Genomic DNA, 12350 nt, shown 5'->3' on the forward strand with positions numbered 1-12350 from the left:
AAGCCAATATTCACATGGTTCATGCATTTTGAAATCTTTCATGTTCGAATTAAGAGACATTCGTCGTCATCAAAAAATACAACACAGGTTCGCTTGTACTATACATTTTACCTTGTATGTGATTATATTGCCGCTTGGCCAGCGGTTCTCAACCTTTTGGCACATGCGAACCGAACAAGTTTCAAAACAACTTTGAACGACCCCTTCGGTGAAAGTTAAACTAACATGCAATGAATGATAACTTAATATTGCAAACCCGTGCCTCACGCCCCAGAAGAAACCATTTTCATGTGAAAATGATTGAAGACTGAAAAAAAATCAACTAGCCGGTAGTTACAGACACAAACGTGGCAATATTGTATCACGTAACCGAATATTACTCAACATTTGTTGCGTTCCAGGCTCTGTGTGGCGAGATAACGGGTCACGAACCGATCATAGAAGAGGTTTGCAACCGAGGTCTTGGAATGGCGAACGAGGAAAACCCGTACGTCGATCGCATAAATGACCGTTGTCATGAGCTCCAGGATAAGTGGAAGAGGTATGAAACGGATTAGTCTTGCGTTTCCCACCCGTGGGAGTGGGAAATTTATACAGACGTTTTTATGCATTTTTTTTTATTGGTTGACGGTGAAGTATTATTGAGACTATTTTGCGAAAAATTGTTCTTTGATGAACTAAAATTGATAAGCCTAGAAATTTTTCAACATAAGAAGTTTTTTTTTATATAAATTACATGAAAAGACACGAGCGTTGTATTTTTCGTTCCAGTTTTAAATTGTAACTTTTGTAAGCTGCATACAGGTGGTCACTGTTTCGACCTATTAAGGCTCATCAGTGTCTTTGCCTCGCCGTTTGGTCGGCAAGATCGTCCATAGTAACACCAAGCTGCATTGATGAGACCTTATAGGACGAAACAGTGGCCATCTGTATGCAGCTTACAAAAATCATATTATTGGCTTCGCGCTTATTTATATTAAATCGTAACATTTAAAACAATTGCTCTTTGTAGACTCGGCGACGAAGCAGACGCCCGAAACGACCGCTTGGTGGAGGCAGAGAAGGCGCATCAGTATTATTTCGATGCGAATGAGGCGGTTGCGTGGATGGGTGAACAGGAACTCTACATGATGTCGGAGGAGAAGGCAAAGGTGAGTGTGACGTCAGCACGTGTCTTCTGCTAACTCACAAATTTTCTTTCAATTTCTTTCTTTTCCACTTGCTTGTTTTGTTCGTTCGTTCATTCATTCATTCGTTTATTTTGCCACACCACCACAAAACCCACTTTGGCAAACGCTGCTTAAACAAAGAACAAAGCTATGAATAATAGATAATATAGCCAGAACTCTTGAAATAAGTATCGTAATCACCAAACCAAAGTCTTATGGGCAACAAAGACCAGGTATCTGATTTCTTCGATGAGTTGTATTTTTTTTTCTGATGTATATGTTTCGCCCACAATGAGGCATGGCCAGTATCACCGAAAACAACACGTTTTAAACATAAAATTAACACAAGCACCCGTATGCTTAGGACTCACAAGGAGCGACAAAGATGCTGAAGAAACACGAGGCGCAGGAACAAAGCATCGACGATTTCGCCGAAACCATTCAGGAACTTTCCAAGACCTGTCGCGATCTTGTCGAGTCCGATCACCCAGAAAGGTTTTTTCCTTTAATATATATCGGAAATCATTTGGTTAATATAATTTCGGGAGCACTGAATCAAAAAAAATGGTATTAAATAAAGCAACATCACTCTTTTGTGGTGTTATATCTAAAGAGCGCGAGAGGGGTTGTGTCTCAATAATTTTCTGGTTTACCTGAGTCAGTGTTTCGCAAATACTTTTGAAACAAGATTATTATATCGTGAGTAGCTGAAACATTTTTCCTCCAATCAATAAAAACCTTTCACGTTCACGTTACGATTATATGCGTACCTCCAAATCCTTAACATACCTCTCCCAATCGTGTACATCGGATGATGAAAAACAAGCCGTTAATAGCCAAAATATATATTTCACCCTAGTTACAAAGCTACATACAACAATTTTACTTACAGTGACCAACTGGAGGCTAGACAGCAGCAGGTAGATCGCACCTATGCCGCACTCAAAGATCTCGCCGAGGAGAGACGCCTCAAACTGCGGGAGAGGTGCGACCTGTTCCGTTTATCCCGCGAAATTGACGACCTCGAACAGTGGATTGCACAGAGGGAAACTGTGGCAAGCTCTCAAGAGCCAGGCCAGGATTATGAGCACGTCGTGGTGGGTTCTCTATTGCTTCAAAACTGGTGTGATTCGATCTTATAGGCAGGGCTTCAATTTAGCGTTAGTATTGGACAATTTAAAGTCTAAATCTGCGATTAAGCCCAGTTTTCAGTTTGAGGTTGGACAAAACAGCATTCTGCATGTTATTTTATGAATGTGCCAGCCCACAAGCAATTTTATAGACAAAAATGACAAAATTATATTTGTTATATACTATAGTTGTACAGTTCTTAATAAACCGGTTTTACATATAGGAACCCAATTGCAAAGCTTTAATTTACCATAAAAGATTTCAATTTATCTCAAAGTTAATCGTTTACAAATCCACCGTTCGCCAACACTAAAATTCGCCGACTGTGGCACATTTCCTTTTCACAAAATTTAAACTATTTGTCCATTGCCGCAGATGCTTCAGGAACAGTTCAATGAGTTTGTGAACGACACGACCAAGACGGGAGAGGAAAGAGTGGCCGACGCCAACAGGTTGTCTGACCAACTGATTGACGCCGGGCATAGCGATGCACCCGAGATTGCAAACTGGATGGATAACGTCAACGAGGCTTGGGCCGATTTGCTTGAATTAATGGAGACTAGAAAACAGGTTTGCTATTTTGTTCTTAAATTACAATTTTATTGACAGATCTCTGAGATCTGTACACTATTGTGGGCGTTAGTATGAAAATGATTACTTTACTGTTAGCTATTTGGAGGTTTGTTGTGAAAAAATGCTGGCGTTTAATGTACGGCTGTGGTAGTACATTTTCCTTTTTTGCTGGTCTGTATACAAATGTATTGTTGTAGTACGAATTTTATCAGTGTGAACAACAAACATGGTGTGTAACCCCGACTGACCATGGTATCAGTTATTCACTTTAGTGCAATGTATAATTTGGTTAGTCTTCCTTTCTTCGTGAAACCTTTACTCCGATAATTAGGGAGCATTGGGCTAACAAGATGATTTCGAATTCGATTACCCGAAATGAATAGAAATTTTCGATTCAAATATCGCGCATATCTCATCCTTAAAGAACCACTGGGGTAATTAAACAACACAATGTTTTAAGATGTTGGTCGCTTCTTGCGAGCTACACAAATTCTACTATGACGCCGCCGAGATCAGAGCCCGCATCAAGGAGAAGAGCATCCAGATCCCAGAGGAGCTGGGAAGGGATTACAGCGCGGTTGAAGACTTCAAGAGGAAGCATGACATCTTCGCACAAGACGTGAAGGCCATCGGCGCTCAGGTACACTAGTTTGGTCCACAAAAATTTTATTTCAAAGTTACGTGTGCATTTTTTTAATATTCTTGGGTGGACATATCATACCGCATGGCCGTCACTTTCTGTAAATTTGTAGTTCAAAATGCAATATAAATAGTATTAAATTTTATATATATAACAAAAACCTGTGAAGGTAGGGCCAAACTGCATGAAATATAGAGGAAACCTTCCGTCCTTCCAATCCCACGCGTATAGAATATACAATCACCTTCAACTCACATGTAGGTCGAGGTGGTGAAAGGTCAAGGTCACGACCTCGAAAGCCAATACGCCGGTGACGACCTTCAGAAAATCCATGACACGGGAAAGGCGGTTGCTGATGACTGGAAGGACCTCCTCGATCAGATCAAGAAGCGAGCAGCCTTGCTCTCCGATGCCCTCGCCAAATTCCGCTTTTTCAACATGGCGCGAGACCTCATGGGTTGGATGGACGGGACGATCAGACAGATGGATCTGCAGGAGAAACCAAAGTGAGATTAAATGTTTTTTTTCGGGTTTTTGTGATGAGTTTACGTGGGTTTGTGTTTTTTGGGTGAAGCGAGGCTACCTTATTTCTTTGTGAAAGCTTTGTGAGTTAGGGTGACTGTCACTACTGTTTTTTTTGCCACCGTTTTCGGGTTTTTCAGTGTTTTATTATTATTATTACATGTGGCTTGGCTTTGTTTGGTAAAGATATACTTTGTATGATCATTTTTCAATGAATCAAAATAAACTGTACGTTTAATTACCTACAAAAATTGCAGAAATCTGCCAATTAAACTTAAAATATAACATATAATTTAAATAAAAAACACCAACTTTTAACAAAAAAATTTATACCCGCGGGCCGCGACCTTGCTTATAAGCGAAAAAAAATGAATCCTGTTCTTCACAAACAAAACTCATGCACTTTCAGGGACGTATCGGGCGTCGAAACTGCGATGAGCGTCCTACAAGGAACCAAGGCTGAAATCGACGCTCGGGACGATAAGTTCGAGTCGTGCACAACGTTGGGTAAGCAGTTGATCGCCGACGGTCACTACGCCAAAGACGACGTACAGATAAAGTTGGATGAACTGAATGAGAAACGGAACCAGGTTGTGGATAGATGGCAAGACAAATGGGATCTGTTGACTTTACGTAAGTTCGTTGTGGATTAGGTTGGGCTTGGTTTTAGAAGAATGCAGAACGTGTTTTTTTTGGTTGTCGGCAAATGCATGTGCCATTACTTGTCATACAATATTTGTTCAAAGCCACAAATAAACAAAAATATAACCCTAATTTCTACAGCATTAGCCTGTCGGTTCCGATTAAAACTATTTCAATGCGCAGTCTATTGTGTTCCAATTGTATCTGCATTGCGTAAAGTCCAAATTTTCCATTAAACACACCAGCATGGATGTAACTTTTCTTGTAACTACTTCGCTTTAACAAAATAATAGAGTCTTGTAGAACCAAATTTCTACAAAATAAAGTCTTATACAACCAAATTTGTCCACTTTTCAGTGATGGAAGTTTACCAGTTTGCACACGACGCATCAACTTGCGACGCTTGGTTGCAACAACAACAAACAGTCATGCGTGACATCCCCGTGGAAGGTGTGGAATCGGTCGACGATGCCGAGAAGTTACTGAGAAAATTGGACGGCGTCGAGAAAGGGGTATTACCGTGGGAAGAACGGTTCGCGGCTCTTGAAAAACTGACCGAGGTAACGTTGGTTACCTGTGAAACCTGGTGCTAATGAGTTTTTGTTGCTCTAATCCTAATATTGGATATTTTATTGTATTTTTTATGGTGCATTTTATCGTTCATGTAATTTTACGGGGTGATTTGTTGTTATTTTTTTAGTTTTTGTTTCTGTTTTAAATCTTTTGTTGTTGTTTTTTGTAGTTTTGAGTTGATTTTCGTTTTAATTTTTGCCTGGTGGTCGAAAACAGTTGAAAACATTAGTTTTTTTATAAAACTTGAACTTCAGTATAATTTTCTCCTTGTCATCACAGATGGAGATCCGGGACACGGAACGCAGGAAGCAAGCCGAACAAGAGGAAGAGTTGAGAAAAAAGCGGGAGCAAGAGGAGGAGGAGGAAAAGAGGAAGGAAGAGCAGGAAGCTGCGGAACTGAGGGAGAAAGCGAAACGAGAGGTAGAGGCGATAGTGGAAGAAGAGATTCCGAAGATCGATGTGGATTCGGAACAGGTCGGTTAAGTGTTTCGAATCCGAATAGAATAACGCAATGACGTCACACTCGGGTACTTGGGCGTATTCAAAAAGTTTCAAAGATGCCGCCAGTTTTATCGTTTCATAGTTTTGAAACTGTGAGCCGAAGTCCATGTTTACCAACAAAACAGTTTTTAAAAGGCTCGAAATTTGGAAAGGTTTGGCAGCATTGGCCAATTGCCAAAAGCTTAAATAAAATTTATGCTAATTTATCATCTGGTGATTCACACGAAATGTTGATGCAGCAAAAAGACAATTTACCCTCTCCAAAGCAATTGCATGTAATGTGCACATGCAAGTTAACCCATAAGAGAGAACATTTAATTTCCACTTTCCCTATATCTACAAAACTGTCCAACGAACCGTCAAGTTCGTGAAACAGACAACAATCCATTGCCTTGGTGGTAATAAGGCAACCCGTAACCTCATACCTTCCTTCACACAGCTTGTAAACGGCGTTGACGAGGACGCAGGGTCTAGCAAACCAGTCGACGAAAGTACAGCTTCTGCCGACGCCGAACCCAGCCACACGGGGTCGCTACAGCGCAAGAAGGTTCTAGAAAGCGACAACAAACGCGCCTCCAGCAGGTTGGTTGGTAGTATGGAGTTTAATGTGGATTTGTTGTATTCGGTGGTGAAGGTTACTGGTACCAGTGTGGGTATCCGAATGCTTCCGTGTTCGTGTCGTTGGGTGCGAGTTTTTTAATGGTTTGAGGAACGCCATTTGTAGCTGTGAGGAATCACAATGTACCTTTGCATTTTCTGGCATGTAGACGCTATGAATGGGATATAACTTAGTTAGAGAGTAGTTAAATTTGTTTCTGTCTCATATGCATAGGAAATATCCGACGATTGATATCAATACGCTGGTAGTAGTTACTCAACCTTTACTTCACATTTAACAGCAGCTTTTCCAAAAATAAGTCTAGTTCTTGAGGAACTGACGATGCCCATACGGCGAAATATGTTCCTGAATTATAACAGTCTGATCCTGATTTGTGTGCATTATTTCCAATAGAGAAGCTCGTTTTTATGCATGTCACGTCAACACGTTGTATACCACCTCATTCAAACTCCAAGTCGATCACCTCCACAGTCATTTGTATATCGAAAAGATAACCGTGTTTTTTGCGGTTCTCTTTTTCCCAAAATCATAACGCGTGTGGCAGAATCTTGGAGGAAATCCCCGTTGCATATCCAGCCGTCGAGAGTTCACCGCAAGGTAGATTGGAGCCTGTGAGAGCAAAACGGCGGGATTTAGATCGACCGAAACCCCGCAAACGGCGATCGCTTTCAGCCGGTCGTGGAGCCGCGGGCAAACGGCAGGCGGATTTTATTCACGCTGATGATATTCGCTTAGCGGGCCGAGTGCGCACTACATCCCTGTCCAATATCAAGACAGGGGGTCCGTGTAAAGGCCAGGGGAACCATGAAGGGGTCCCAGTACCTCTACCGCGCTCTAAAACCGGCTCCTTGAAGAAAGGCGCCGATCCAGAAAAACTCCTTCTTGCTCTGGACTTCGTCAAAACCGACTTGCGTTCGGAGCCCAAAAGCGAGGTGACGTCACCTGCCGATGACGTAAATCCTTGGCTGTTGCGCATTGCGGACGCCGATCAAGCCAAATCTCGCGACCTTGAGTTTGACCTTGAGAGCGTGTGCAGCGCCAGCAGCGAGGTATCTGCCATAACGAGAGTCATGGGTCGGGACGACGGAAAAAAACTTGTGAAGGAAAAGCTGAAGCGGAGGGACTCGAGTTTGCAGACTATCGACAACCTTATGCGCTCTACCGCACACGCCCGCCGCATGGAGCTTTACCGTCGCAGCAGAAGGCGCCAATTGCCCTCGGCGTCGCAGGAACACCTACGTTTGGCCACCGACCACCGCCGTCCGTACGGCAGCGAGACGTGCGTGGCGCGACAGGCGACGCGCGATACGCGACACTTCCGTTTAACGCCGCGGGAGGTGTCGCGTTCGGGCCGGGACCAAAACTTGACGTCCCGCTTTGTGCCTCGAAAGCAGCGGCCCGAATACGGCGGCGAGTGTTCCAACCATTTGCAGCGGGGAATCCCCAACGATGGAGGGGTGCACAGTAGCCCAGCGCGGTTCATACCCCTATCTCGTCCTTCCACCCTCAATGTGGCGATGCCGACGTCCAGAACGACTCACGACATCAAACAGCCGTCGCCTATTACGCCCAGCAAGTCGCCACGGACGTTTTTGCCTCAAACGACGCCGTCACCGCTTCAAACTTTCGCCTCGCAGGTTGTGGAAGGTTCTAGAATCCCGCGCGGCCTCCACCCAGCAGCGTCGCCCCCTCTGCGCGGAAAACTCCTCCGACTCGGAAAAAGGTCTGACCGCCATTGCAACTCGCTAAAACTGATCCCAGCATGGTGTAAAATCGCCCGCTTGAAAAGACAAAACAATAACTTCATTATATTCTCTGACCTCGTAACAAACGCATGAGGCGATGGAACTAATATTGTGGAATCGTGCGAAGCAGTCTCGAAGATCTCAGCATCTGTTACTGACGCTTTCGGCTTTAAAGGGGAACTTGAATTAACGGGTATCTGCGTGCTGCTGTTGTTAAACTGCTGGGCGCGCAAAGGGTGTTGTCTTGCAGCTGTATTGAGCGCAGGTTTGCCTTTAACACTTAAACTTGTGTTGTTGTGATGCAACTTTTTGTGTGTAACCTACAGCTGATTCATGGATATATTGTTTTGTGACCATTTCACTTATATGTGTAACCTATATAAGAGCTATGTATTTAATATTTTAGTTTGAAAACGGTTTACTGATTAGCTTTTCATTCACATTTCAAATCCTATTTATAGTATTGCAATTTTTAACCGACTTTAACCTCTCCATCACGTTTAGTACTCGGGCAAAGTACTTGGAAAAAAGATAAGGTAGCCATAGCGCTAACCTCACACGTTCCTAAAGCGCATTGTTCTGCCTATTCAAAGTATGCGTAAACGCTCTTAAACCCTGAAAATGAGCATTTACCTTTAACCGTAGCAGCGCAAGCAGCGCGGCGACCCCAGCCAAGAAGGAGACGCCCAAAAAAAGTAAAAAAGACAAGAAACAGAAGGACAAACACAAGTCGCCGACGAAACAAGCTCACCAACCCGACTTCGCCGTTACCCCCGGGAAATCCCCCTCGACCCCTGAAGTGGTAATGAGAGTGAAACAGACCCCCACTACCCCAGGGGGCTCGTTGGGTGTGAACGGGTTCCTGCACCGAAAGTCGACGATGTTCAGTCCCAGCAAAAAGGCCTCTAACAGGTTTTTGACACGCCCCAAATTGCTAGAATCTCAGATCACCTTAAAAACTGAACGAATCAATCCCTTCTTTGTGATTATTCTCTTCTCTGTCCCTTTCTCTCTTTTCTCTCGTTTTCCTGCTCTCTTCGGTGCCTGAGAATTTGACCTTTTTTCTCACAGTATTTTTTCCTTTATATTATTCTCTAACCTAAAATCCCTCCTGCAGCTTACGAACTTACAGACCCCCAGCTTACAATTCACAGTCAGAAATCAAATTTGCGAATCTATAGCGAACCGCATTTCTGACCGACAATTTGCATCACAAATCGTAATCGTTTTGCACTGAAAACTGACTCTTTATCAATTGATTTTGTGTCGGCTGTATTTGCAAACTTGCATGTGCAGAAAATGCTTTAAACTGCCTACGCTCGCCCTGTCGTATTTTGCAAGCTTGCTTCGATTCGCTTAATTGCAATAATTGGTTTGACTTCTGATCTGCATGTTGCTTAACTTATGGTTTGTAACTTTGCTTGTGTAACCCATTCTAAACGCTTTGCGGTGTATTCATTCCCATTAATCCCATACGCCAAACTTTTGGCCTTAATTTTGCTGTTATTTTTTCCTGCAGGTTGCATGCTATAACTTAATTCGACCAATTTTGCTTGACCAATGTTAAGTTAAACTTCCGATAGAGGCGCGTGGTCATTGTAAAATAAACAAATAAAACAAACCGTTTTCCTTCAGGTCGTGGAACAGCGTGTTCTGTGTTCTTTCGGAAAAGCAACTTACATTCTACAAGGACGCGAAAGCGGCATCTTCTAGAATGTCTTACCACGGGGAGCAGTCAATCAGCATCGACGACGTAACGTGAGTTGCTATTTGGCTCTTGTACCTTACTTCAAAATCAATCTTTGAGCTGATATTTGACTGTTGTACTTTATCCGGTATTTCAATTTTTGTGAGATGCTACTTCGGTGTTGTACCTTATTTAGTAATTCAAGATTTGTGAACTGCTACTTCGGTGTTATACCTTATCGCAGTGTTTCCCAACCGGGGAGGAATTCCTCCCTAGGAAGGAATTTCACGAGTTCAGGGGAGGAGTTTCATAAAAATTTTAAGATTTTTTTTACATTTAAGATGTTACCGCACTAAAATATCTTTTTCAAATAAGTGCAAAATATTTAGCAAAGATTAAGTTTTTAGTAATATGGGGAGGAATGAATAGTTTCAAAATGGGCAAAGGGAGGAATGTAACAAAAAAGGTTGGAAACCACTGCCTTATCGGATAATTCAATTTTCGTGAACTGCTACTTCGGTGTTGTACCTCATGAGGAAATTCAAAAATAGAACGATTTATTTGATCCAGTAACATTATTTTCTTCTGTACAGATGCGAAGTTGCTCTGGATTACAAAAAACGCAAGCACGTTTTCCGCATTCGCCTCAACACCGGTACCGAATACCTGTTGCAAGCCAAAGACGATGTACGTATAATTATACCGTTGGTTTATGTTAAAAGAGATGCATATGTTGCGTTATTGGCCAGCACACTTATTGTTGTATTCTGATTTTAGTAATTACTATTTGTTTTTCATCAAAACATTATTATTTTTTAAAAAGGCACGCTCAATAACGTAATGTTGCAATTTTGAGGGTTAAAGACGTAAGGTCAAGTGTTTGTGGTGTTACTAAGCTATAGCTGTAGTCTATCACTTTTATCACATAATACAATTTATAATGCTTTCGTGGATCCGTAAAATACCCGACCACGTTTAAATGTAATTTTGTTGCCTTGACAACAGGATGAGATGAACATGTGGATGCAGCGTTTGCAGAATCTTAACGCTTCAGTGAGCAGCGGAGTGCAGACCCCAACTCGCGTGTCACAGGTATGTCGCTGTTATTTTGGCCCAACGGTTTTCTCGTAACATAACGCAACAATTTTGTCCTTTTTCTCGTTTTCAAACAACAATATTGTCAGGACAAACCGTGGTGTTTTCAGTAATAATTTGTTGACTTCGTAGAGGCAGTAAAGTCTATGTGAACTTAATCGTGTAGCAACATGCCATGTCTATTTTATCAGAAATATACCAAGGCGGACTGTTTTTGAAAAGCACTTTCACCGATTCCGTGTTGTTTTCGTAGCTGTTATATAACTAAGTTTAAGGGGGTGGTTTTGCTTTCCATGTGGACAGAGAAACCGGCCTCAACCATCGACTCCTCGCAACTTTTTATGTCAAACTCGTAAATGTCTTTTCCTCGCAGATAATGAACGACTCGAGCCCCAAATCGAAGAAGCGGCGAAGTCTTCTGAAAGTGGGGAAGAAGAAATAAAAACCACCACCACGCCGCCATTTTCAACCTCACACTACGTCACTGTCACGTGACCACGGATGACTTTTGCTTTTAGTAATCGCGCGCCGCGGGCCGGGCTCTCAATCATTTCTATACTGTACAAAAAAGTGCTTCGTCGCGGAGTCCAGTGAAGTAATTAACCTGCGCGCGCCGCCGCCTATGTGACGTCACAATGTCGATAGAACACTGTGTCGTGGTCACGTGAGGTCAGCGATACACGTTATTGGCACCCTGGGATGATAAAGAGAAGTTACTACCCTGTGTTTTGTTGCGCTGGCACCCATGTAAAATACATATATTTACGTGTTGTGCGTCGCCGCTCTCCGCTACAGTTTGCATGATTCGCGGCCCTCTTCTGCGCAAAATTTGTCGTTTTTGTGTTGGTTCCTTTTGCGTTTTCTCCCTTAAATTGACAGACCAAGCTCTCATCCATTAATTTACGTGTCCGCATGGTGTCGCGCTCTATCATAATCGCTTAAATGCGCTTAAAAACAGAACGACCCCGAAATACAATTCGCTTTCCGCTTTTTCGCCGTAATTTCGTCGTGTGTGCTTTTGTGCCCAATAACCTCGACATATTTCCCACAGTCAAGTACGAATCAACCCGGTTTCTTCAAGTCGTTTTTTTGTAGCAGCTTTTCGTAATGCTTTGTTCTTACAGCTGCAAAAAGGTGCTTATCCCCCCAGTTCCTTGATCTTGCAAGCCATTCTGCCCCAGTCAATTTGCTTGTGCGCGTTTTCAAAGTCGAAAGCTCTGGTGCTCCACACTGTTATCATATACAATTTTCCGGTTCAAGTTCTTGGGCATCGTCAACGTATAATAGACTGTAGTGTGCACTTCGGCGTACAGCTGCGGTGTTGCTAATAAACAATTTTGCCCCGTGTCCGCTTGGAAGTTTTCGCGTTCAGCTCGAATATCACAGCCAGAGTTTGGTGTACTTGTGGTTGCTCTTGAAAGGCAAGTCGGGAATATGTCGGGTAAAAATACGG

General features: G+C 42.8%; 1 protein-coding gene across 5 annotated transcripts in view; it reads left to right on the forward strand.

Annotated features, from left to right (window-relative positions):
* Positions 1 to 12238, forward strand: part of LOC145905971 (spectrin beta chain, non-erythrocytic 1-like) — a 46875-nt gene extending 34637 nt beyond the window's left edge. For 4 of the 5 annotated variants that reach the window (XM_082993314.1, XM_082993316.1, XM_082993319.1 and 1 more), the window contains 16 exons: positions 402 to 541; positions 1013 to 1151; positions 1534 to 1664; positions 2062 to 2266; positions 2676 to 2870; positions 3334 to 3513; positions 3775 to 4019; positions 4445 to 4668; positions 5035 to 5237; positions 5530 to 5724; positions 6191 to 6333; positions 8761 to 9027; positions 9751 to 9873; positions 10396 to 10489; positions 10808 to 10894; positions 11271 to 12238. In XM_082993314.1, coding sequence (XP_082849440.1) covers positions 402 to 541; positions 1013 to 1151; positions 1534 to 1664; positions 2062 to 2266; positions 2676 to 2870; positions 3334 to 3513; positions 3775 to 4019; positions 4445 to 4668; positions 5035 to 5237; positions 5530 to 5724; positions 6191 to 6333; positions 8761 to 9027; positions 9751 to 9873; positions 10396 to 10489; positions 10808 to 10894; positions 11271 to 11339 — 2640 coding nt within the window. In that variant the 3' untranslated portion in view covers positions 11340 to 12238. The remainder of the gene's footprint in view (positions 1 to 401; positions 542 to 1012; positions 1152 to 1533; positions 1665 to 2061; positions 2267 to 2675; positions 2871 to 3333; positions 3514 to 3774; positions 4020 to 4444; positions 4669 to 5034; positions 5238 to 5529; positions 5725 to 6190; positions 6334 to 8760; positions 9028 to 9750; positions 9874 to 10395; positions 10490 to 10807; positions 10895 to 11270) is intronic. The other variant, XM_082993317.1, reaches the window with a different exon arrangement.
* Positions 12239 to 12350: the final 112 nt, after the last annotated feature.

This window comes from Ascidia mentula, chromosome 6 (genome assembly GCF_947561715.1).
Source record: "Ascidia mentula chromosome 6, kaAscMent1.1, whole genome shotgun sequence".
NCBI lineage: Eukaryota > Metazoa > Chordata > Ascidiacea > Phlebobranchia > Ascidiidae > Ascidia > Ascidia mentula.